Raw genomic sequence first — 26,955 nt, 5'->3', positions numbered from 1 at the left:
GGTCTTCATAAAGAATACCAATGAGACACTACAGTTCCAAGTCAATCACCTGTTTCTGATAACTACTTCTCAACAGCTTCTTTCCCGAAACAAACTTAGCAGCTTTACAGACAGTAATACACCTCTAACTTCAAGTGTCACGCTAACCTTTTTGCCTCCATCACCAATAGTTTTTCATTTCGTTTAGAACGCTGAACACCCAGGCAAGAGACCCTTCACATACTGATACTGGAAGTCTGAGTGCACACTGTGTGACGTTTACGACGTCTGTCTTCATCAGGACAATACTTTCAGTTCTAGACTCATATTTCATTCCTAGCAACATTAAAACTGCCACTGTCTTCCTGCTTTAGGGGACCCTCCAATCAAGAGACTGAGAGACACCATCCATAAAGGAGGTAAAATCTCACTTTACACGTCCTGAATTTATGAACCGTATAGTTTATATTCATATTACCTAGGGGCTCTACTTTCAGTAATGCCAGGATTATATTCTCACTTATGATTTTAAACACGCAGTGAGTGTTGAGTATGTTAATTATGAAACTAATTAGCAACTACAAAATAAGTGCCACTGCCATTACTTTGATATTCAATTAAACCTTGCATATTTAAAAAGCAGAGATCACATGAGGAAAATGATTTGATTATATTAACCAACAAATTTAATTTTTAAATGCTTTCTTAGGGGAGTAATTGGTAACTTCAGAAATTGAAAACCATAAAGTAACTTTGCATAAAGATTCTGAAAAGATATACACTACTGAAACTCCAATACTTTGGCCACCTCATGCGATGAGTTGACTCACTGGAAAAGACTGATGCTGGGAGGGATTGGGGACGGGAGGAGATGGGGACGACAAAGAATGAGATGGCTGGATGGCATCACCAACTCGATGGACATGAGTTTGAGTGAACTCTGGGAGTTGGTGATGGACAGGGAGGCCTGGCGTGCTGTGATTCATGGGGTCGCAGAGTTGGACACGACTGAGCAACTGAACTGAAGGAGTTAAAATTATGGGTATCTTTTGTCTTTGTTTTTGCCTATGTTATTTTCTACAATAAGCAGAAACATTAAGGAATTCTATAACATAACCTTAAGATACCCAACTGTGTACACGTTCTCAGTAACTTTAAGTAGTATCTCTCACGAATACAGCAGAACCACAGTTCCCTTCCCTTCTGGGAACTCCCAGGCTTCGGAGTCACTTTTATCACATAAAAATTAAGAAGTGCCTGTTTTGTATAATGTGGCACTTTCAGGCCATCTACAACCCACGGGACAGCCTCCAGCTTGCCCAACCTACCCTTCTAAAGGCAAACTGGGAAACAGTCAACCTGGGTGCCTCCAGAAACTAAGGTAGCAGACAAAGATATTTCTCAGAGAGGTTCTCCATAAATCTCCTAGAATAAACATATACAGATAATCTTATGTGAACCACTGCCATTACCATCTATTACCAGGAACCAATCCATTTTGATGAATTCTTTGATATGTTTGGAGAAAAGCTAACTGTCTAAACTCACTACTCATTAAATGAAATCCAAGATATGAATATATTGGAAAAAAGTGATCTCCCTGTGTCAGCTCAGGAATCAGATGCAAGTGTTAGAAATTAATCTGTATGTGAAATCAGTTAAGATAAAGACTGGAATGGGGAGGCGGGGTGCTGGATAAACAGACACAAGAAAATGAAAGGACGTTTCATCATTCAAGAACCCAATCAAGAAAATTCGACTTCTAAATATAAATGAAGAGATCTTCATTTTTAAAAAGTAGTAATATATAAGTGCCTGAGGACTTCCCTATATTGGTTCGAAACATAGTCGAATATATTCATCAGACACCTGTGTCAACAGCATCATCCCCTTTGAGGAACAAAACCTGCCTAACAGAAGTACAAAAGGAGCATAAAACAAGGTTAAATCAACACTTTTAAGCACCTTTAAGACTATCCTAGAGCAGAAAAGATGAATACTGACAACTTCATAGTGTTTTCCTTAAATGATGGAAGCATATGGTAGCATAGAAAATAGCCTGAGATCGATACCATTAGATTAAGGAGTAATCATCACAGAATCAGATATGAAAAATGGATATAAGAATAAGACATCATTAAAAAAAAGATAAAACAATGGTTCTCAAAGTATGGTTCACGGACCCTGGAGTTTCCTGAGAATTTCCCCAAAGCCCTAAAGGTCAGAACTATTTACAGTAATACCAAGAGAGTATTTATTTGCTCTTTTCACTGCCCTGACATTTGTAGTGATTGCTCAAGAAATGAAGGTAGGCAAACCTACTGTTACCTTATCGAGACTGAGGCAGAAACTTGTGTTTGTAGGCATTTCACTCCTCACAACCTCATAACCAACCACACACTAGTCCTTGATGTTAACTCTTAACCTCTGAGTACATCTTTACAACATCAGTACAACAAAATGGGAGGTACACATACAGTACTCCAGCTGCATAAGGAAGTTCTCAGATTTTCTTGATGAAAAGCATTTGTGCAACTGAGCAGTGAAATTGCCTGGGAAATACCAAGGACAGAGGAGCCTGGTGGGCTGCTACAGTCCACGGGGTTGCAAACTTCGCTACTTTTTTCTTTGGAACATCATTTTTAAAAGGATAATTGAAAAATGATGCCTATTCAGACTTAGTATTTGATAGACATATTCTCAAAAATGAATGTGAGTCTGTCACCTCAAAAAACAAAACAAAACAAAACAAAACACACCAAACTGACAGCACTTGTTTCCAAAGATAAATTTCAAAGTTTCAAGTGAAAATTAAATTTTGGAAAGTTCACTTCCACTATCATGGGTCTGACAGCCTCCTAGTACCTGAAGAATTTTTTCCCTCTGATAATAGTTATGTTAATGAATGTGATTTTTTGACAGTGAAATGTGCCAACATTTGGAAGATATGTGTTAATTCAGGGAATCAGTATTTTCCAAATGGAAGGTACGTATTACAAAATCACACACTGGTAAAAGGTCCAAGTTTATTAACATGGTTTTAGATACTACAATACAACTAACCTTTAAGACTCCACCCCCCCCAACTGTGGAGGTTTAGTGCTGTATCAAAGGAGACTATCCAAAATTACCTGAAAGGCTTTTTTAAATATCCCCCCTTTTCCTAACTACATAGCTGTGTGACGTTGGATTTTTTTTCTTATACTTCAAGCAAAACAATACGTTATTGCAACAGAAGGAAATGCAGAAGCAAATGAGGACAGATCTGTCTTAAGACACAAACAGATTTGCAAAAACAGAATGTCATTCTTGTCATTAAAATTTTGGAAAGCATAGCTATTTTTCAGACAAAATATTACTTTTGTTAACACGCAGTGGGTCTGTTGCTATTTTAGAATTTTTCAGTTTTAATTTAGAATACAGTATATATCAAAATGGGCTTCCCTAGTGGCTCAGTCGGTAAGAAGAATCTGTCTGTAATTCAGGAGACCTGAGTTCAATCCCTGGGGTAGGAAGATCCCCTGGAGAAGGAAATGGCAACCCATTCCAGTATTCTTGCCTGGGAAATCCCATGGACAGAGGAGCCTGGTGGGCTATCATCCATGGGATCACAGAGTCAGACACGATTTAGGGACTAAGTCACCACTACCAAATATCAAAATAACTCACATAAACAAAAGCTCTAGAGGTCTTCATTAACTTTAAGAAAGTGATAGGGTCTTGAAGCTAAACACATTTGAAAACCACTGAGGAAAAGTTGAATTAAACACATCCCTCATAATTCAGGCAACTTAGTAACTGCTTCTGGGGAAATAGTGTTCAAACTCATCTTTTAGATAAAGCAATGAGAATTCCATCCCCTTCACCACACGCCTTCACTTTGTAGCTACATGACAAAAATATCCTTAGGGATCACTGTCCAGCTAATAGTCAACAAGACCAAGAACAGGCAAAGATAAAAGTCCCGGAGCTATTTCCCAGTTTTCTAATTTAACGCCCTTCTCTCCTCACTAATGGACTGAGTTCCTAGGCCTTCTAGATCTCTTCTCAGTTCTTTCCCATTAAAATGAGAAAATATGAAAATAACTGCTAAAAGACTTAAGCTGAAAAGGCAAGTTCAGATAATTAACACTTCAATTCAGTGATGTCCTTTGCTACTGTTAAACAATTTGGGCAAATCTAATCCAGATTTGAAGCTGAAACGCCAATACTTTGGCCACCTGATGTGAAGAGCTGACTCGTTTGAAAAGACCCTGATGCTGGCAAAGATTGAAGGCGAGAGGAGAAGGGGACAACAGAGAATGAGATGGTTGGGTGGCATCACTGACTCAATGGACATGAGTTTGGGTAAACTCCGGAAGTTGGTGATGGACAGGGAGGCCTGGCGTGCTGTGGTTCATGGGGTTGCAAAGAGTCGGACACGACCGAGTGACTGAACTGAATCCAGATTTTAGAAGAATGGCAAAAACCGTAAGACCATTTCACTCCCCGTCCAGCTCCTGGGCTCTCTTGATGTTTCTGGAAATCCAACACAAGAAACTTCAAAAAGCCAGCTTTTTCCCACCCCTTTTTCATAACCTTACTCCAGTATCTAGTAAATCTCCGGCTCTAGCACACCACCTTGTCTTTCTGGATCTGATTACAGGCTCTACACCCTCCCTCACCAGTCCAACACTTCCTCCTTAGCCCTATTTCTGTTCAAGTGTCTTCTAGTGTATTTCTGTCCCATTTGACATTTAGATAACAATTATCTACTTTCTTAATCTTACATCCTTTATGCTTGATAAGGGAGAACACATCTGTATGCCTTCTCTGTTTTCTCTATCAAAATTGTTGCGGGTATGTCAACCAAAGGCAAATCCTTTGAATGTAGAAGATATTACTGAATATTGATAGCAATTCTGCTATTAAAATGTTCATTAGAAGAAAGAGAAAGAAAGGAGAGCCAGAAGAATTGATTTGTTACTGAAATAGTAAAAATTGATCCTCACTTTGCCAGAGGGCTTTGGATGCATTAAAAAATTCAAGATCCTTTTCACCAGTTCACTATTTACACCCGATCTCTCCAAGTCAAGAACCTCGCAAATGCTCTTTAACATGGCATTTCTAAATCTGAAACAGAAAATGGAAAAAGCCAATGTGATTATGTAGGAAAATTTATAAACATTCTCCACAATATAAAGATAAGAGCTAACCCAACTGGCTCAGCCACAAACATTAAGAAAGCAGTCAGTGTTTCTCTGAATCTTTGAAGTACTCCCAATAATCTTGACTGGTGCATGCAAAAAATATAGCCAGGTACTACTATAAACATAAAACATCATTTACCATTTAAGTTTTAATGGTAGTATAAGAAAAAACTTACTTCATTCACTAGAAAATAATGTAAAATTTTTCATTACTTAAAATTCACAAACTTGTTAGTTCTTCTGGCTGGTGATTAAACACCACATTTCCCCCCAAGTATTCCTACTGACAATGTCTCAAAGAAGGTAATAGGTAATCATATTTAATACTTAAGAGTTTTAAACTACAGGGGACATAATAAAAAACTTTTAAGAATGTATCATCTCATTAAAAAAATTGTTTAAAAAGAATATATCATCTTGTCTGCATTAGGGTGGAAATTATTTCTATTAACTTGATTATCTTCAAAACAGTTTAAATGGCACTTATAAGTGAGGGAATGGAGTGGCTGACACAGATTAGGAGTGGAAGAATTTTTACTACATGTACATTCCCTTTGAACCTTCTGAATTTGGGGCTGTGTGAATGATTTACCTCTGTGTATCATTCTTCTAAGGAACAGAAATGTCTTTGAGCTTTCAATAATGTTGATAGCCACTATTTTTCAGAAAGCAAGTTAATACTTTATGATGACATGGTCTTGGAATTTAAAGCAAAGAATCAGCAGTCTACTGAAAATGTAAGGGCAATTATACTTAAGTGTTTAAAAAAAAAACCTGAAGCACATTAATCTAAACGTGATTATTTATAAAGATAACTTACTTTTTCAACATTTCTTCCTTCTTTTTATATTGGATACTTCCTTTTTCAAATGGAAAGCCACTGAACTGACCCACATTCTTCTTTAATGAGGACACCTGAAAATGTTTCTCCTATTAATGCTTATTACTCAGTAATGTATGCAAGAAAAATTTCAAAGCCAACATTTTCCTTTTCACATCTGTCTCCATGTTACAATACTGGTTTATTCCACATTTTAAAATTCACAATGGAAGAGTACATTTGTTACTAAAAAATGTTTACAAACTTAATTCTTTGAAAATAACAGTTTGAATTTAAATGTATTTCATTTGGGAAATTTCCCGGGTAATTATAAAACCACAATTAAATGTTATCTGATAGCACCCAGGGATGTGGAAAGTTACTACTTAACAGACACTCTTATTTTCTGGCAGTTCAGTGGTTCCGGCTCCCCGCTCTCACTGTCAAGGCCCAGGTTCTTTCTCTGGTTAGGGAATAAATATTCCACAAGCCAGGCAGTGCAGCCAAAATAAATAAATAACTTAAAAAAAAAAAATCCTTAAGTAATACAAGTTACCAGTAATATTAATTTTTCAAATAAGAAAGTCAGGGATTTATTCTTTAAAAAGTACAGAAGAGAATACTCCAAAGATCAATACCATTTAGTAGTAATGGGACCTGTGCAGATCAGACTGTTGTCAGGGTTGAAAAGAGGTAACACACATGAAAACAAAGCTTACCACGCTTCAGACAGTCTAACAATGTCAAGCTTTACTTTGCCCATGCACAGCCCAAAGCGAAGTGTCCTCAGGTGTATGGAATACTGAAGTTGTGTGTACAGTATTATGATCAGGAAATGAAACACTGATTTTAACAAACTGTCGGCAAAAAATTATCCCCTAGTTTATCAGATATTTCCTCAAAATGAGACACAATATTCTGTTGTATGGTTTATTCTGAATGGCTAGAAACATTCAAAAAATAAATTTCTTCTAACACAGTTAAAGATCCCTGCTTTGATTTCACAATCTGAAATTTTAGTTTGGCTTAAAAACAACTATGGGCTTCCCTGATAGCTCAGTTGGTAAAGAATCCGTCTGCAATGCAGGAGACCCCAGTTCAATCCCTGGGCTGGGAAGATCGCCTGGAGAAGGGAAAGGCTACCAACTCCAGTATTCTGGCCTGGAGAATTCTGTGGACTGTATACTCCATCAGGTTGAAAAGAGTTGGACATGACTGAGCGACTTTCACTTTCACTTAAAAACAACTACAGTATAAAGAGCTCTGGATGTTACAATACTAAAGGCTATATCTAGCTACATGTCCTGAGATACGTCATTAAACTGTGTGTCAGCTGGCTCACTTGTATGGAATGGAGACTGATCTAGTTGATTTAGTTCTGGAACTAAAGTCCTTTCCAGAACTAAAAATTATGTTCCTGTTGTAAAGTATTTTAACACATAAGTACACTACTAGGTAAAAAAGTATAAAAAAGGTCTTACTGTTCCTGGTCTGTTGTAAAGCAGTTTATGGAGATTTCTAAGTTCATCTGTTTTCTTCTTACTCAAAAAGAAATGTATCCTTTCAATTTCACAAAGTTTCTGCCCCTTTCCTAGGGGGAAAAAATACCATGTTAAAGTTAAACACCTATTATGTATTAGAACATTTAATGAGAATTATTTTTAGAGCTCAGTTTACATATACCTTCTGCTCTCATAGGACAAATTAAATTACACCTGTAATATATTAGTACTTAGTAAACACTAAAAACTAAACACTGCTAACCATCATTTTGTATACTGAGGCATCTTCACTACAGAATGAAAGGAATACAAACTTACCTTGTGCGATTGTAAATGGCTCTCTTTGTAAGGAAGAGACTTGCATCGTCAACCTCTCTACTTTCTTCTTTTCCCTCTTGCCTTCCACAATGAGGCTCTTTTCTAGAAGTTAATTTAACATTTCTTAAGTAACAAAAAACTTAAAGGATGTATTATATCAACGTGTAGGGGAAAAAAAACTGTAGAAACCTAGTATCTTATTTTCCTAAGTATGATTTTGAGAAGCAAATGACACAACAAAGGTGAAAATACTTGGTAAGTTAGTATCATCACTGAAAATTTTAAAACGTAACATTTTATCTACCCGGCCAACCCCACAGAGCAACTGGTGTTAAAAAAAAAAAATCAGAAAGCAAACAAACTTTTATCCAGCTACAATTATTGCTACAGAAGTCAATTTGTGAAAAATCACCAAGATGCTCACTAACCTACAATTTGATTAGACATATTCTATTTATTGGGATTCCGTTTACTGTACATCAGAAAACAGCAAGTTAAAATTGAGATAAAAGAATTTCAAGAGATATCCAAGGAAAGCAGTAATTCAGTAAACTGACAGAGGAACAAAAAACAAGAATAAGGCAGAGCACCCAGGTTAGTTACTATAGCTAGGGTAAAATTTCTGCAAGTTAACATTTAAGGCAATCAACTGGGATGCCGTTACTTTGTAGTTCAATAAATGATATTCATCATAATGGTTATAAAACCTTGGGGAAAAAAGTTTTGGAATATTTAGTCTGGACTGCATTTTTTTAAGCTAGGTAGTATATACTTTAACACTTATAACATTAAGCTGGATTTTCTAAAACAACCCATTTACTTTCTGACTGAGATAAACTCAGACAAGAGGACGCTACATATTGTTGGAAAGCCTTCCATTCATTCACCTGAATGCCTGTTTTGTGCAAAGTGGCACTAGAAAGATACTAAGGGGGCATCAACAGATGATTAAGAAATTGAGGGACTCCCCTGGTGGTCCAGCGGCTAAGACTCTGAGCTCTCGATGCTGGGGCCCCGGGTTTGATACCTGGTTGGGGAACTAGATCCCACATGCCACAACTAATACCATGTGCAACCAAATAAATAAAAATATTAAAAAAAAAAAGAAATTGAGTATTTCCTGAAAGAGACCATGTCTACTGGATTCTGCTGCTGCTAAGTCACTTCAGTCGTGTCCGACTCTGTGTGACCCCACAGACGGCAGCCCACCAGGCTCCCCCATCCCTGGGATTCTCCAGGCAAGAACACTGGAGTGGGTTGCCATTTCGGAGGCTCAAATATACTCCAAAGAAGATAATACACTTCAAGAAAGATAAAACTTAAGTTCTGTGAGTTGATGAAAGAGTAATTCTTTTAGGATTATGGAAAAAGGATCAAAACATCGGAGCTGGCTTTGAAGGACAGGCAAGATCTGCAGATGTAAGGCTTGGCCCAGAAAGAATTAATAAAAAGAAAGGGTCTCCAGCAGGTGTGTCCTGGCCACAGCGTGTATTAGCTGAATGAAGAATGAACAGACAGCACTCTAAAGCAACTCTGAAGATCACCTGGATTCCCTTCCCTGAATGATTTATGCCCTTTACTGATGGTTGATTACCACCTATAAGCTAATGACTTCCCTGGTCTATCTCCAGTCCAGAGCATTCTCTTGAGCTTCACACTGTCAACCGGACAGCTCCACTTCATGTCCTACAGGCGCCAAACTCAATGCACCCAAAACAGAAGTCATCATCATCCTCCAAACTCTCACCTTCGTGAATTCTACTTTTCAGAAAATGGTAGTATAATCTACCCAGCTGCCAAAGACAGAAACCTAGAAGTCATCTTTTATGAGGCATCTCCTGCCACCTTTCCCCTCACTCCCCAAACCGCTGCCAAGTCAAGTCAATTCCACACCTTATTTGGCACATATTTCAGTGCAGTGTTTCTATGATGCCTCACTAGTAGAGTTATATTTTCAGGGCTAAGTAGGATAAAAACATCCTCGATTTAAATTGTCACCCAAACACCTCAGAGGAGGAAAAGAGAACAGTAACAAATTTAAGACAACTACAGAACTGTCTGGGCATTTTTTTTCTTCCATGTTAAAAAAAAAAAAAACAACAACCCACAATTTGAACTATCAATCTCCCAAACATTACTGTACTGGTCATTTATAGCGCCTTCATTGAACACATGACTTCTCTCATTTTTTCCTGACGTGAAGAAATTTATCATCTCAGTGGTATCCAAAAGCAAAAACGGGAGGAAAAAGTGCTGAGAAAGTCTTGGACTAGCAGTGACATACTGCAGCCAATTTTCAGTTATTACATTATGAATAATTTAAAATTAATCCGTATTTTTCTCCTAAGCGTTTCTGTCCTTAAATGCGGGCATGCTTCCCCTCTTAGAGCACCTACCACTTTAGACAAACAAAAAAGCACACCGAATAATCTCAACCCAGATTGTATTCATAAAATGCTGATTATGGACTTGTTTAGGCTTGGAAAAAAAAGAAAACAGTGAGACCTGGGTTTGGGACGAAAATCTCAAACCTCTTCCCAAGTTTGGCTGAGCTGTAATCAAGTATTAAATAAATCCAAATTAGGTTAATATCATTAGAAAACGCTAAGATCTCTGATACGGAGTTTTAAGTGGTTGGAAACATTTCATGAAGCTGGCATACCTCAAGACGCACTGCCCCCTGCATCCTGGATAAACTGACCGGACCACTCCTCAGTTCTGTAAGGTTCTCCCCGTTTCAAGCTTCCAGTCACACAGATCACTGCTGTTCTCCCGCCGCACCAAAACTGAGACAACTCTGAGCTCTTTAACTTTCTTTTCACAGGTCACTGCTTTCGGAATCTAAAGTAGCAACCGCTTTCACCGGTGGTTCCCCGTGAAAGTAACTCCCCTAAGCCTCTGAAACGAACGTCTGCTGAAGTTCAGGAAATACATTCGAACGATTAAAATGTTTCCAGGTCTAGCATCAACAACTTCTTCAATTCTTCCTGTCAGAGCTCTACAACAATTTCGAAACGCAAAGGGTGTGTACTGAAGAGGAAAAATAAAAGATAACCGTAGTACCCCAAGGCCAGCAGTTTAAAAAAGAAAAAACAGATCTGAAACTTACAAACTTCCTGTGAAACAGTGAAATGTTATGAACGTCTGTTGCTGCTCAGAAGTAAACTGCACTCCGAAATAACAACGGAACGAGGATTTTTTTTAAAAAAATTGGAATTCACAAAAGTTATTTTCTCCGCTGCTGCTCGAAGCGCACACACACACACAAACCCCAGAGAATTTCGCATTCTTACTGAAAAAAAAATCACTCCGACCGAGCGTCCCTAAGTGCACAAAGAGCCAGCAGAAGCGCTTTCGGTACGGTCCACCGCTAGGAAAGACGGCGTCCTCGCCCACCTTTCTCCTCCTCCTCCTCCTCGTCCTCGTCTTCCTCGTCACTCTCCGCTCTCGGGCCGGGCATGTCGGGCTCCTTTTCGGACGCGGGCTGGGCGGGGGCTGCCTCTCCCTCCGCAGCGGCGCCCGAGGCGGACATGCTGGGGACCTGCGGGCGCGGAGCACAGCAAAGCGCTCGGCTCGGTCTCCCCTCGGCCCCGGCGCCGCCCCAGGGAGCCGCGAGGAGCCCCGGCCTCGAAGTTCGCCCGCCCGCGTCCCCGGGCCGCCGGCGCTCGCTCCCCCGGGGGGCGGCCCTGCCCTCCGGAGCCGCGGGCCTGGCGCGCCCCGGCGCGGGAAAGCGCGGGCGCCGCGCCGCCGCTCCCGCCGCCTGGCCCCGCGCCGCCCGCCGCCCCGCGCGCCCTGCCCTCCCCCGCCGCGGGCCGCCGTCCAGAGGGCCCCGCGCGCCCTGCCGGCCTCCCCTCGGCCGCCGCGGCCCTCACCGCGGGTGCCGGCGGCCGCGGGCCTGGCGCGCGAGGGCGCGAAGAGGCTCCCGCAGGCGGCGACGGGCGCCGAGGAGGACGCGCGCGGGCCGCTCGCTGGCGTGACGCTCGCGCCGCGCTCTCGGCCGCCCGGAATCAACACGATTTTCAAAATGGCGGTTCGGGAAGGAAAGCGGGAATGCGGCGGCCAATCAGGGCCGCGAGCTGGGAGTTGGCGCGCGCGGGGCGGCGGGGGGGGGTTGGCGCGCGCGGGGCGGGGCGGGCGGGCGCCGCTGAGGAGAGCGCTCCGAGCCGGGGCGGAGTCTCGCGAGGTCGCCGCGGCCGCGGGCGCAGGGCCCTGGCGCGCTCCCGGGCCGCCCCGGTGGCGTCCCGCCGCCGATCCACAGGCCGCGGTGCGGCGGCGCCGAGCGGAAGAACGCCAGGCGGCCTGCCTGTGTATTGTCTCCGCGGCCGGTTCCCGGAAAGCAGGAGGCGCGGCCGTGGGACCGGGAGGCGGCGGGATGGAGGGAGGGAGGGTGAAGAAGTTTACATCCAGTTGAGTCCCTGCTACCCCTGTTTTGCAGAGGTTGAGGGCAGTTACTGAGTGAGTGATCTCCTTTGGGTCCCAGAGATCACGCTAGCGATGACTCCTGAATCTGCTGTTAAGAGGACCCCATCGCTTGCAAAGTGCATCGCAAGGAAAAAGATCCTACTGCATAGAAAGTTCGCGTCACCGGAGACAAAAAGACTTCCAGACCTACAAATGTGAGGGGGAAGCGTGTGTGTTCGTTATAATAGAAGAAAAAAACGGTATTGCCCAGTGCGGACTCTTCTCTTGGAGACGTGGGCCATCTCCGCAGAATCCTTTAAAACTTAAAAAAAAACCCAAAAAACTGAACACATGGCTCCTGTAGCCTTGGGTTTCCGGCCTGTATGTCAAAACCCTCGCAGTAAACTCGCATTTGGCTTTGTGAAAACGAACACTGCTCCTCCCCTACACCCCGCTCAAATGCTCCACCTTTCTGTCTGTGGGACCCCTTGTTTCAAAGCCCCCCGCCCACCACCAACCTCTGTCTGCCCAAAGGATCCTTTTATTGGACGTATTTATATTAGAAACAGGGTCCGTTAAATTTGCCCGAATGGATTCTGCTTTGTATGGCAAAAATTAGACATGGTCTTTGAATCTTCTCTTTTCCTTCTGTGCCCCAACGGGAAACAGAAGCAAGTTCTGTCTGAAAACAAGCAAAATTCTGTCATTTCTTCCCTCAAATTTTAAACCATCTGCCACTCTACTGGTGCCACTCAATCCTGTCCACTCTCTTCTTTTGCTTGGATTTTGACATAGTCCTTCACTGATTAGGTGGCTTCCACGTTGCTACCTCCACCTCCTACTAGTCACACAGCAGCCAAGGTAATCTATTTGGGAGTTTTTTGTTTTCATTTACTCTTGCTTAAAACTCTCCAGTAGCTCTATGCTCAAGTGCTTCTTCTACTCCAATACCATCACTATTCCCTTTCCATTCTTTTGCAGTAATTCACTTATTCATTCAAAAATATTTGTTGCAAACCTCTCTTCCAGTCACTAAGAGCTGCCATCTTCAAGCTTACGTTCTAGTTGAGACAGTGAACAAGTGAATACACAATATGATTAGCTATAAAAGTAAAGCAGAGATGGATGGGGTTTTATTTTACATATTGATACTTAAGGAAGATCTTGTTAGTAACATTTGAAAAGAGATCCTGAGTATTAATAAGTGAGAGCAGTGGAGAAAGTGGACATAGTCTAAGAATTCTCTGCAGTTTTGAATGTGAGTTATGATGATTTGGGGGTTTTCATTCAATGCAAGTGTTAGTTGCTTCATCATGTCCGACTCCTTGTAACCCCATGGGATGGAGCCCTCCAGGCTCTTCTGTCTGTGGAATTCTCCCAGCAAGAATACTGGAGTGGGTTGCCATTCCCTTCTCCAGGGGGTCTTCCTGGCCCAGGGATTGAACCTGGGTCTCCTGCATTGCAGGCAGATTCTTTAGATCTGAGCCACCAGGGAAGCCCCAGTAAACAGCCATTTACTGAGATGAGGAAGCCTCAGGGGTTGAGGAGGAGGAGTATTTGTTTTGGGGAGGGACCAGGAGTGGTGGGTAAGGAAATCAGTTATTTTGTTAAGGCCTGTTACGTTTATGTGTGTGTGCTCAGTCACGTCCAACTTGCAGTCTCCGTTGCAGGCAGATTCTCTACCACTTGAGCCATCAGGGAAGCCCAGTGAAATTCCTGTTAACTCAAATGGAGATTCAGACTAGGCAATTGAATGTGAAGGTCACATTCAGGAAAAGCTCTAGCTCACCATATAGATGTGGGAATGGTCAATATATAAGAGGGCTTCTCTGATGGCTCAGATGGTAAAGAATCTGCCTGCAATGCAGGAGATCCATGTTCAATCCCTGGGTCAGGAAGATCCCCTGGAGAAGGGAATGGCAATCCAGTAGATGGTATTGAAAGCCCTTAGCCTGAGGGACCTCATTCAGTTCAGTTCAGTCACTCAGTCATGTCCGACTCTGCGACCCCATGGACTGCAGCACACCAGGCCTCCCTGTCTATCTCCAACTCCCGGAGTTAAACACATGTCCATTGAGTCGGTGATGCCATCCAACTGTCTCATCCTCTGTCGTCCCCTTTTCCTCCCGCCTTCAATCTTTCCCAGCATCAGGGTCTTTGCCAATGAGTCAGTTCTTCACATCAGGTGGCCAAAGTATTGGCGTTTCAGCTTCAGCATCAGTCCTTCCAGTGAACACCCAGGACTGATCTCCTTTAGGATGGACTGGTTGGATCTCCTTGCAGTCCAAGGGACTCGCAAGAGTCTTCTCCAACACCACAGTTCAAAAGCATCAATTCTTTGGCGCTCAGCTTTCTTTATAGTCCAGTTCTCACATCCATACATGACTACTGGAAGAACCATAGCTTTGACTACATGGACCTTTGTCAGCAAAGTAACGTCTCTGCTTTTTAATATGCTGTCTGGTTTAAGGGCCTCACTAGCAGAGTGAATGTCAATAGAGGTGAGAAGAGGGTCCAGACTGTACACTGGAGCTCACCAGCGGTTAGAAGTTCAGGAGAGGATGCTGGAGCAGCAAAGGAGATGAGCCGGCGGGTTTGGCAGATATGTGGGAGCTTTAGAAGTTCTTACTCCTTTGAGTTTCTCAGTGAAATCAGGAGCAGAATCCTTGACAGTGAGTGTGGAAGAGGACAGTTGGCAGTTTCAGAGAGAGGAATGGGAGCTGTTCATATGGGAGAATGGGGGATGAATGTGGTAGGGTTGCCAGGCAGAGGCGAGGAGGACCCATTGACGTTAGTGGCCATGAAGTCAGAGTGAGACCAGCCAGCATTATATTTTTTCTGCAGCCATATTCAGCTACTAGGAGTAGGTGTAGAGGTGGTGAAGATTTGGATTTAACCAGGTTCGCCTTTTGTCAGACAAGCATAAATAGAGGAGAGAAAGGTGAGTTGAAGATGTGGGTGGGACAGTGAACTTAATGATGGAGCAGAGAATCAGAGCTGAGTAGGGAGAAAAGAAAGAACATAGAGGGGCGAGATGTACTGAAAATGGGCCAGATGAAGAACAAAGGTCTTTATTTCCTTTGTTGCATTTATCACTGCCTGAAAGTTTGAGTTGCTTACTGTCTGTCTTCCTCACTAAAATGTAAGCTCCTTGTGGGTGCAGGGACTTTGTCTTGTTCATCAGTGTTCTTGGCACCAGAACTAGGCCCTGACACCTAGTAAGTGATCAATAGGGATTGGAAAAAAAAAAAAAAGGGATTTGCCAAGTGCTTGGACATGAAAACAGCCTTTTATTGTGAAGATTCAGAGCATTTTTTTTGTTTATTGTGATGAGATGATATATCAGGATAAGACAGGTTCTTTTGGTAAAAGTTTATTTAACAGTAGTTAAATTTACAGTTTAACAAGGGAAAGTTTGTTTCTCGCTCTATAAAGCTCTTGGTCAGTTCAGGCAATTCCGTGGGGCTTTCTTTCCTGTGGTTTAGTGATTGCTGTAAGCTCCTTTAGGAGGTCTCATCATCTCAATATGAGTCCCTAGTGTTCACAGTGTTAGGGGAACAGAACAGGACAAGAACTTGTACCTGTTCTTCTAGGGTTCTGCTCATTGGCTATTGGCCTGATGGGTCATACCACCCCACCTAACTGCAAAGAATCTAGGCAACTTGGGGCCACATATGAAGTAACTGGTGACATTGCTGTATCTGCAGAGAGAGACTCATAATTACAACCAAATAAAGTATCATTGAGATCAATGGGGGAATGTGCTTGGAGATATTTGTCGGTTTTATTTTCGGTTCCGTTCAGTCGCTCAGTCGTGTCCGACTCTTTGCGACCCCGTGGACTGTAGCCTACCAGGCTTCTCTGTCCATGGGATTCTCCAGCCAAGAATACTGGAGTGGGTTACCATTTCCTTCTCCAGGGATCTTCCCGACCCAGGGATCGAACCCGGATCTCCCGCATTGGAGGCAGACGCTTTAACCTCTGAGCCACCAGGGAAGCTTTTATTTTAGAAGCATTAAAAATCCTGATTCTTAAGTTGTTTGTTTCATTTGTGCCTTGAGGAGCTTTTTCATCTACTGCACACAGGTATCTTATCTTTCTCTTACACACTCTTATCTCTCTCTCAGACTACAGGTTTCATGGGCAGAGCCCACGTCCACGCTACTTATTATTCTCTTCCAGTATTTGGCACAATGCCTGACACAAATATTTTTAAAATATGTCTTTAATTGAAATGCATCCCCTTTGGGTTCTAAGGCAATGGCATGAGGCTGTTTTCTGGATGCTATTTAAAGACCTTCCACCAATATCAGCTCTGTAAATGATCGTGGCTTATGACCGATGACCAGATTCTCATTTTAACCCGGTCATAAACATAAATATAGCGACACATTTGGCTCTTCTAAAAACAAGATATCATACTGTATCTTGGTAGAGTTAGTCAAAGTCCACAGGTTAGTAATTTGAGATTAGAAAATATGTGAATGCAATGATATCCACTTGGTTGATAGACTGGGTATTCTAGCTCTGACAATAGCCAGAGAAGACTATTCATAGTAAATGGTAGGAAAAGGTGAGAGAAATGGAGAGACAAGAAAAGTTAGAGAACAAAGAATAAATGGTTACCAAGTTTGGCTCTAGAATCTAATTTTGCTCTAAATTTAGCAAATATCATTTGTAACACATTTATTAATATATCATCAATTGTTTCATGGTATGAGACCAAAGAAATAGAGATGATAGAACTTTGATATTACTTCCTTTATTTGCTGTAAAATAAAGAGATCATCTCTGTTGAGAGGAGTTTTTCTGCTTATGGACTAACATTCAGTGTTTATATTTAATGACATTGCTGTTGGCAGAATCATAATATCAGAGGCAGAAAAATGTTTTCCACTGCAAACTAGCTAGAAATCCTCAGTATTGTCACAAGATTGTCAAAATGGAGTATCCTCTTAGAAAATAAATGTGTAACTCTAAAATATTTCTATCTAGTACTCCCTGGTGGTCCAGTGGTTAGGCTCCACACTCTCAGTGCTGAGGGCCTAGGTTCAATCCCTGGTCAGGGAACTAAAATCCTGCAAGCTGCAGGCCCTTCCTCCCCCCCTTCCCTCCCTGCAAATTCTATTTTGAATCTATAGACTTTTATAAATAAAACATTTCCTTTTTCAAATTATTCAATTAAAGGAATTAGAGAAGGTTTGAGTGGGTATCTTCCCCATGGGCAGCTTGGGTTTAAAAAATGAAATTTAGAATAAACAGATGTTTGCATATTAGGAAAAGAAAAAGGTTTTATTTTTTAAGACATTACCTCCTAATAATATTTTTTTAGAAAAAATAAATGCTTTGTCTCTTTCCCCTTCCCATCTCAATCTAATGCAGTGAGTCTTAAGTGGGGGACAGGGTATTATACCCTGAGGGGACATTTGGCAGTATGGAGACATTTTTTGATCACATGTAGAGGGGGGATGCTACTGGCATCTAGTGGGTAGAGGTTCCGATGCTGTTTAAACATCCTTTAATGCACAAGACAGGCCACACAACAAATTATTTGGTTCGAAACATCAGTGCTGAGAGGACTTCCCCGGTGGTCCAGTAGCTAACATTCTGGGTCTTCCAGCGCAGGGGGTCCAGGTTCAATCCCTGGTCAGGGAACTAGATCCTACATTATGTAACTAAAAAAAAAAATCCCACATTCTGCAATTAAGACCTGGTGCAGTCAAAAAACAAAAAAGTGGTGCTGAGATTAAGAAATCCTGGAGGGACTGATGCTAAAGCTGAAACTGCAATACTTTGGCCACCTCATGCGACGAGCTGACTCACCGGAAAAGACTCTGATGCTGGGAAAGGTTGGGGGCGGGAGGAGAAGGGGACGACGGAGAATGAGATGGCTGGATGGCATCACCGACTCTGTGGACATGAGTTTGCGTGTACTCCGGGAGTTGGTGATGGACAGGGAGGCCTGGCGTGCATGGGGTCGCGGAGAGTCGGACACGACTGAGCGACTGAACTGAACTGAACCTAATGCAACGTATAGTATTTTGTTAACCTAGCACTCCAGTTAAACTGCTCTCATAAAGACCAATAATGATCTCAGAATAGACAACTGAAAGACTTCTTTAGAAACTTCAATACTTTTTATTATACGTTTTATTGGAGAAGGAAATGGCAACTCACTCCAGTATTCTTGGCCTGGAGAATCCCATGGACAGAGGAGACTGGTGGGCTACAGTCCATGGGGTTGCAAAGAGTCAGACATGACTGAGCAACTAACACACACACATACTTTTTGTTGTTGTTTAGTCACTAAGTTGTGGCGGACTCTTTTACGACCCCAGGGACTATAGCCTTCCAGGCTCCCCTGTCCATGGGATTTCCCAGGCAAGAATACTGGAGTGGGTTGCCATTTCCTTCTCCAGGGGTGTTTCCTGACCCAGGGATCAAAGCCATGTCTCCTGCATTGGCAGCCAGTTTGTTTTTTTTCTTACCAGTGTGTCACCAGGGAAGCCCTACTCCTATATTTTTACTTTGTTTCTATGAAGCATTTGGTACTGTTCAGCATTCCATCTTTCAAAAGCTTTTTCTCTTGACTTGAATGACTCTTGGGTCTTCTCCTTTGCTGGCTATCTTGCATCTGTTATCCTCTTGAAAGTTGGTGTTCTTCAGGGATCCCCATAGGCCCCTTGGTTGGTTCTTTGCAGGTGATTTTCCTGGGTAATGTAATCCACACCCATGGTATCAATGATGTCTAGATTCAGTTCAGTTCAGTCGCTTAGTCGTGTCCGACTCTCCGCAACCCCATGAATCACAGCATGCCAGGCCTCCCTGTCCATCACCAACTCCCAGAGTTCACTCAAACTCATGTCCACAGAATCGGTGATGCCATCCAGCCATCTCATTCTCCGTCGTCCTCTTCTTCTCCCGCCCCCAACCTTTCCCAGCATCAGAGTCTTTTCCAGTGAGTCAACTCGTCGCATGAGGTGGCCAAAGTATTGCAGTTTCAGCTTTAGCATCAGTCCTTACAATGAACACCCAGGATTGATCTCCTTTAGAATGGACTGGTTGGATCTCCTTGCAGTCCAAGGGACTCTCAAGAGTCTTCTCCAACACCACAGTTCAAAAGCATCAATTCTTCGGCAATCAGCTTTCTTCACAGTCCAACTCTCACATCCATACGTGACCACGGGAAAAACCATAGCCTTGACTAGACAGACCTTGGTTGGCAAAGTAGTGTCTCTGCTTTTTAATATACTGTCTAGGTTGGTCATAACTTTCCTTCCAAGGAGTAAGCGTCTTTTAATTTCATGGCTGCAATCAGCATCTGCAGTGATTTTGGAGCCCCAAAAAATAAAGTCTGACACTGTTTCCACAGTTTTTCCATCTATGTCCCAGGAAGTAATGGGACCAGATGCCATGATCTTTGTTTTCTGAATGTTGAGCTTCAAGCCAACCTTTTCACTCTCCTCTTTCACTTTCATCAAGAGGCTTTTTAGTTCTTAATAAAGTCCAAATCAACATATTTAATAATTTACTTGCTCTTTGAGCATCATGCTCTTATAATCACCTATTAGATTTCTTCACGTAATATCCCATTAATATCTGAAATTCAACATAGTACAGCTAAACCCATTCTCTAGCATACGTCTCCTCTTTTTATTCATTTATTTTTGGCCACGCTGAGAAGCTTGTGGGATGGTAGTTCCTGACCAGGGATTGAACCTGGGCCATGGCAGTGAAAGCCCTGAGTTCTAATCACTGGACCACCAGGGAATTTCCTCTCCTCTTTTTATTAGATTTATTTACTTATTTATGAAGTAGAAAAGAACAGCTTTATTACTTTGCAAGGCAAAGAGGACCACAGCAGGCTAACGCCCTCAAAACTGTGTCCTGACCTGGAAGGAGCAGAGACGAGTTTTATCGTCATGGGTTCAAAGGGGAAGATGTGATCAGTTCGTGGGCATTCTTCTGATTGCTTGGTGATGAGGCAGTTGTGAGTCAGCATCATCAAGCTGGTTCCAGCCAGTCTGGGGTCTGTCTCCCTGCTTGTGGGCAGCAGACAGTTCACTTCTCCCACCTGGGGGAGTTTCAGCATCTGTCAAAGCTCGGGGGGGGGACAGGAAGACCTTGCAGAAGGGTTCCAGGCCCAGCACTGCAGAGCCCTCCTGTGACACGGTCACACGGGATTTTAGAAATTGCGCCTCTGGGAGATCCAAGGTGTGTGCAGACAGTCAAGGTCAGCTCAGACTTGAAGAAAAAAAAAGAAGGGAAGGAAAGAGATTTGTGATTGTATTCAATTCTCATTTCAGATGGTTGAGGAAGCCTGTCTGTATCTATGTTTGGCTTCCAGGTGATAGAACAGTTACCTCTTAAACAATTTCCTCCCCTCCCCTCTCCTGAAGTTATGTTGACTGCATTTCTATTACCTGCAACCATAGACTCCTGAGTCATACAATCCACTGATTATGAATTCAAGGATAAGGCTCTTGCCTTGGATTTCTTTGTAGATTCAGCTCTTCAGTTCAGTTCAGTTCAGTCGCTCACTTGTGTCCAACTCTCCGCAACCCCATGAATCACAGCACGCCAGGCCTCCCTGTCCATCACCAACTCCCGGAGTTCACTCAAACTCATGTCCACAGAGTTGGTGATGCCATCCAGCCATCTCATTCTCTGTCGTCCCCTTCTCCTCCCGCCCCCAACCTTTCTTAGCATCAGAGTCTTTTCCAGTGTGTCAACTCGTCGCATGAGGTGGCCAAAGTATTGGAGTTTCAGCTTCAGCATCAGTCCTTCCAATGAACACCCAGGACTGATCTCCTTTAGAATGGACTGGTTGGATCTCCTTGCAGTCCAAGGGACTCTCAAGAGTATTCTCCAACACCACAGTTCAAAAGCATCAATTCTTCGGCGATCAGCTTTCTTCACAGTCCAACTCTCACATCCATACATGACCACGGGAAAAACCATAGCCTTGACTAGACGGACCTTGGTTGGCAAAGTAATGTCTCTGCTTTTTAATATACTATCAAGGTTGGTCATAACTTTCCTTCCAAGGAGTAAGCGTCTTTTAATTTCATGGCTGCAATCGGCATCTGCAGTGATTTTGGAGCCCCCAAAAATAAAGTCTGACACTGTTTCCACTGTTTTTCCATCGATTTCCCATGAATTGATGGGACCAGATGCCATGATCTTTGTTTTCTGAATGTTGAGCTTCAAGCCAACCTTTTCACTCTCCTCTTTCACTTGCATCAAGAGGCTTTTTAGTTCCTCTTACCAGTGAAGAAAGCTGATCGTGGAAGAATTGATGCTTTTGAACTGTGGTGTTGGAGAAGACTCTTGAGAGTCCCTTGGACTACAAGGAGATCCAACCAGTCCATTCTAAAGATCAATCCTGGGTGTTCATTGGAAGGACTGATACTGAAGCTGAAACTCCAATACTTTGGCCACCTCATGCGACAAGTTGACTCACCGGAAGAGACTCTGATGCTGGGCAAGGTTGGGGCGGGAGGAGAAGGGGACGACAGAGAATGAGATGGCTGGATGGCATCACCGACTCTGTGGACATGAGTTTGAGTGAACTCCGGGAGTTGGTGATGGACAGGGAGGCCTGGCGTGCTGTGATTCATGGGGTTGCAGAGTCGGACACGACTGAGCGACTGAATTGACTGAAACCACCAATCACCATCACTATTAAATTACAACCTGACTATGAATAATGCTACACTCTAACTTAGTCCATATATATATCAGTTCAGTTCAGTCGCTCAGTCGTGTCCGACTCTTTGCAACCCCGTGAATCACAGCACGCCAGGCCTCCCTGTCTATCACCAACTCCCAGAGTTCACTCAAACTCATGTCCATTGAGTCGGTGATGTCATCCAGCCATCTCATTCTCTGTCGTCCCCGTCTCCTCCCGCCCCCAATCCCTCCCAGCATCAGAGCCTTTTCCAGTGAGTCAACTCGTCGCATGAGTTGGCCAAAGTATTGGAGTTTCAGCTTTAGCATCAGTCCTTCCAATGAACACCCAGGACTGATCTCCTTTAGAATGGACTAGTTGGATCTCCTTGCAGTCCAAGGGACTCTCAAGAGTCTTCTCCAACACCACAGTTCAAAAGCAACAATTCTTCGGCGATCAGCTTTCATCACAGTACAACTCTCACATCCATACATGACCACGGGAAAAACCATAGCCTTGACTAGATGGACCTTTGTTGGCAAAGTAATGTCTCTGCTTTTTAATATACTATCTAGGTTGGTCATAACTTTCCTTCCAAGGAGTAAGCGTCTTTTAATTTCATGGCTGCAATCAGCATCTGCAGTGATTTTGGAGCCCAGAAAAATAAAGTCTGACACTGTTTCCCCATCTATTTCCCAGGAAGTGATGGGACCAGATGCCATGATCTTTGTTTTCTGAATGTTGAGCTTCAAGCCAAACTTTTCACTCTCCTCTTTCACTTTCATCAAGAGGTTTTTGAGTTCCTCTTCACTTTCTGCCATAAGGGTGGTGTCATCTGCATATCTGAGGTTATTGATGTTTCTCCCAGCAATCTTGATTCCAGCTTGTGCTTCTTCCAGCCCAGCGTTCCTCATGATGTACTCTGCATAGAAGTAAAATAAGCAGGGTGAAAATATACAACCTTGACGTACTCGTTTTCCTATTTGGAACCAGTCTGTTGTTCCATGTCCAGTTCTAATTGTTGCTTCCTGACCTGCATACAGGTTTCTCAAGAGGCAGGTCAGGTGGTCTGGTATTCCAATCTCTTTCAGAATGTTCCACAGTTTATTGTGATCCACACAGTCAAAGGCTTTGGCATAGTCAATGAAGCAGAAATAGATGTCTTTCTGGAACTCTCTTGCTTTCTCCATGATCCAGCGGATGTTGGCAATTTGATCTCTGGTTCCTCTGCCTTTTCTAAAGCCTGCTTGAACATCTGGAAGTTCACGGTTCACGTACTGCTGAAGCCTGGCTTGCAGAATTTTGAGCATGTCTTTACTAGCGTGTGAGATGAGTGCAATTGTGCGGTAGTTTGAGCATTCTTTGGCATTGCCTTTATTTGGAATTGGAATGAAGACTGACCTTTTCGTAAATGAACAAATAAATGCTATTTAACAACTCACCACTGAAAGGATGAGATGGCTGGATGGCATCACTGATGCACTGGACATGAACTTGGGCAAACTTGGGGAGATGATGAGAGACAGAGAGGCCTGGCTGCTGCAGTCAGTCGCAGACAGTCCCACTTGACTAGGCCACTGAACAACAGCAACTCACCTTCTACATTCCCAGTAGGGATATGTCACTCGGAGAGCTTTCCTGTTAGTGATACAGCGATGTTTCACAATCCTTTTCCATCACTCTCGTCTTTCATAGTATTGCTCAGTATGCTCTGCTTTTTGCTAGTTCATTTGCCACTAGATTTCTCTTTAAATACATACAGCTACTCCTTCCCAGAACTTCAGGACTGCATCACTCTTGAGAACGGAAGCCCCAGGCACACTCAGTACCCAAAACCAAGTGAAATTAATTGCCCTTGCCCTGACTTGGGGCCCTCATAGGTGGTAGGTATGGACAACTAGCCGGAGAAGGCAATGGCAAGCCACTCCAGTACTCTTGCCTGGAAAATCCCATGGATGGAGGAGCCTGGTAGGCTGCAGTCCGTGGGGTCGCTAAGGGTCGGACACGACTGAGCGACTTCACTTTCACTTTTCACTTTCATGCATTGGAGAAGGAAATGGCAACCCACTCCAGTGTTCTTGCCTGGAGAATCCCAGGGATGGGGGAGCCTGGTGGGCTTCCATCTATGGGGTCGCACAGAGTCGGACACGACTGAAGTGACTTAGCAGCAGCAGCATGGACAACTAGCAAAAGAGATCTGTCCCGATTTGCACAGCTGAAACGTATCCTTCTCGGGGCCAATCGAAAGTCCTGGCAACCTAAGTGTAATTAGTGGAGACGTCTACATTTTTAAAACAATGACATGGAAAGAGCTATTCTGGAAAAATTAGACTGACTGGCAGGAGATTCTCAGAGCACAAACATCAGCTGTCGAGAGATGCCGTGATTAGAACCAATGAAGACCGAGGCAGGGGGTGAATGGAAGTGATTCCTGCTTTGAACCTCAGGGGGTAGATCAAAGATTTTAAAAGGTTTTTTCTTTTTTTTTTTCTGAAATCGCCCAGCCCCAGAATTTCAAGGATCGCGTTCGCTGCCTGCTTCCTAAAGAGAGCCGGTTTCTGCGGGAGGTGTGTGCGTGCACGCGCGGGGGAGGCAAGGCTCGGTAGCGGGGCCCCGGAGCTCCGGAATAAACAGCAGGGGGAGAAGGGGAGCGCGCCGAGGCGGGCGGGAGGGCTCGGGGAGGCAGCATCGGGGGCAAGGGCCGGGGGAGGGGCCTCGAGCCGCGCGCAGGGGCCGGCAGCCTGGAGACCCGAGCGCCTCCGCTCCCTGGAGCTGCCGCCTGGGGAAGCTGACCGCGGACCTCCGCCGGCCCGCGCCCGCGCCCGGCCCCTGCTGGTCTCCCCGCCCGGGGCGCCGATCTCGCGCGCACGGTAAGGAGGGGCGCGGGGTGCTGCCCTCACCCCGGGCCAGGTGCCTCCTCGGCCTCCCCAGGCTGTCACCCCCTCCTCCCTCCCTCGCCCCCTCCCCAGCCCCCTAGGCGCGGGGCTGAGCCTCGGGCGCTCGGCCGGCTCTTTCCCCCGAGGCAGCTCCGAAACCCCGCGCCCCGGGCCCCGGGAGAGAGGGGCGGCGGGGGACGGGGGTGTCGTCCACCCTGCCCAGGTGTGTGTCGCAAGCATCGGCGCACCAATTTGCCCCGGAGTCTAGTCATTTCCAGGCTGAGATCACAACTCTTCTTCCAACACATTCCCTCCCCCACTTTCGTTACTGTCCTAACTTTGGGGGGATATTAACGCCCTGGTCAAGGTAGCTGTCTTATCTTTTGTATCTGTACCAAACAGGGATTGAGGTGCCTTGGTTTGATTTTTATTTTTCCTGAAAATGAAACACTGAGATAAGTTTACAGGGTGTTCTGGGTGATTGCGGAGCTAGAACTTTATCATAGTTTCAAGTAATAGCTCCTACTCGGATGCTGAGAGCCTGATTAAGAAATGGCAAGGTGTGTGCGTGTGCGAGCAGCCTTCCGTGTATTAAAAAAAAAAAAAAAAAAGAACTCCAGGTGATTGCGATGCGCTGTCTCTCGTAGTTACCTGAAAATATCTATCAGGTCCTTATGAGAAGGAGAGTGGGCACCCAGCTGTTGGTAACATCAGTTGAAGATCGTAGAGTGAACAGGGAGTTTAAACGGAGTGAAAGCTGGTTCCCTTAAAACTGATGAGTTTGGTGCGTGTCATTGGTTATAAGAGGGCAGTTTTGGGAAGAGAGGGTAAACAGTTCTTCTGAAATTCACATATAGGATGGAGAGAAATACTGCACTTCTAAGAGCCCTTGTTAAAGAGTTAGCTTTTACACATCAACTTTTAAAATGTAAGAACTGCTTCACGAATACTCTGGCAGTTAGAGAGGACTGAGGCCTATTCTGCTGGGAATCAGAAAAGCTTCCTTCATTATGCTTGCACTGGCTGACTTTCGGTCACCACTGGCATTTTTACTTGGTTGTTTTAAGGCTAAGGACCCAAATGAACTATATCTCTAGGAACTAAAAGAGGAATTATCATATAAATTGATTTAGGTCTTGTTTACATTCCTCATTATTTGAACCAAGCTTTTCTACCCTGACTTGGTTAAGTGTAAATTGTATTTGAGTTTGCACAAGGACTGTTTCTCCATCTCAAACTATGGCATTGATGTTCACCTGCTGCTTTTCATATATATGTATCCCTGAACCATTCAAAGTACCTAACAAACTCTGAGTATAACTGCTAGGGAAAATAAAGATTTGCATTTGTCTTTTGGAAATTTGAGGTGAAGGGCTAATTTTTTTCAAACACCATGAAGTAGGTATAATGGTAAATCATACAACATTTTATGAAATAAGATGCTTGTTATGAAACAGGAATAGTATTTGATACTTGCTTTCAAGGATATTAAGGACAAGTAGGCGATTGTCTGTAAAGCATTTTGAACTTTCGGAGTCACTGTCTAGGTACTGAGCCAATGGGATTGCTTTCCTGGCAAACTTTTTCTCCTTTCCAAAATTAACTTTCCCCTAGGAAAAATAGTGCAGATACATACAATTTAGCCAACCAAGTCCAGAAAATACTATGTGTGAGTTTTAACAGTGACCTTAAATCCTTCCTATGTATCTTGTGTTTGCAGCTTATGACACAAAATATGCAGAAATGTTCATTACCCACTGACATTCTCAAAGCATTGGCTTCATGAGGGGAGTTATGGACAGAGTGCAACATTGGGTTATAAAATCTCTTGGCTTGGGGAAAGCTGTTAATATTTTCCTATGGTTTTTGTGTATTTGTGTGTACACTGGGTCTGGGACTTACATAATTATGTATATATATGTAACACATGTTTTTAATAGGAATGAAAACCCACAATATTTTTCTTTGTGGCAGAGCAGTGTAAGCATTAGGTTTTGATTACTTTTTCATGCCAATTTTAATATGACAGAACTAAAAACTTCAAGGAAATAATTCCATCAAGAGCTATTTGGAACTGAAGGCCTTTTTAATGAAAGATGTTTGAAGCCCTCATTCTATGCGCTTAGCATCCGCTGAGCAATTCTTTGTGAGCAAGTAAGGGTGGTAGATCCAATTCTGGCAACCTCAGACACTGGATGAT

General features: G+C 43.5%; 2 protein-coding genes across 3 annotated transcripts in view; one reads left to right on the top strand and one right to left on the bottom strand.

Annotated features, from left to right (window-relative positions):
* Window positions 1-11,814, bottom strand: part of DEK (DEK proto-oncogene) — a 29,050-nt gene extending 17,236 nt beyond the window's left edge. The window contains exons 1-6 of one of the 2 annotated variants that reach the window (XM_055405882.2): window positions 11,681-11,814; window positions 11,205-11,349; window positions 7,809-7,910; window positions 7,470-7,579; window positions 5,989-6,083; window positions 4,971-5,091 (exon numbers count right to left, since the gene is read on the bottom strand). In XM_055405882.2, coding sequence (XP_055261857.2) covers window positions 4,971-5,091; window positions 5,989-6,083; window positions 7,470-7,579; window positions 7,809-7,910; window positions 11,205-11,340 — 564 coding nt within the window. In that variant the 5' untranslated portion in view covers window positions 11,341-11,349; window positions 11,681-11,814. Of the gene's footprint in view, window positions 1-4,970; window positions 5,092-5,988; window positions 6,084-7,469; window positions 7,580-7,808; window positions 7,911-10,470; window positions 10,828-11,204; window positions 11,350-11,680 lie in introns of those variants that run through there. The other variant, XM_088831329.1, reaches the window with a different exon arrangement.
* A 12,810-nt stretch (window positions 11,815-24,624) lies between these two features.
* RNF144B (ring finger protein 144B) overlaps window positions 24,625-26,955 on the top strand; it is a 158,292-nt gene continuing 155,961 nt past the window's right edge. The window contains exon 1 of the mRNA XM_055405836.2: window positions 24,625-24,749. The gene's annotated coding sequence lies outside the window, so the exon portion shown is untranslated. The remainder of the gene's footprint in view (window positions 24,750-26,955) is intronic.

This window comes from Moschus berezovskii, chromosome 23, assembly GCF_049115385.1.
Source record: "Moschus berezovskii isolate FMDL1 chromosome 23, NW_MosBer_1.0, whole genome shotgun sequence".
Lineage (NCBI taxonomy): Eukaryota > Metazoa > Chordata > Mammalia > Artiodactyla > Moschidae > Moschus > Moschus berezovskii.
Note: the sequence above shows the minus strand (reverse complement) of the source record. Positions and strands in the feature narration are given on the sequence as shown.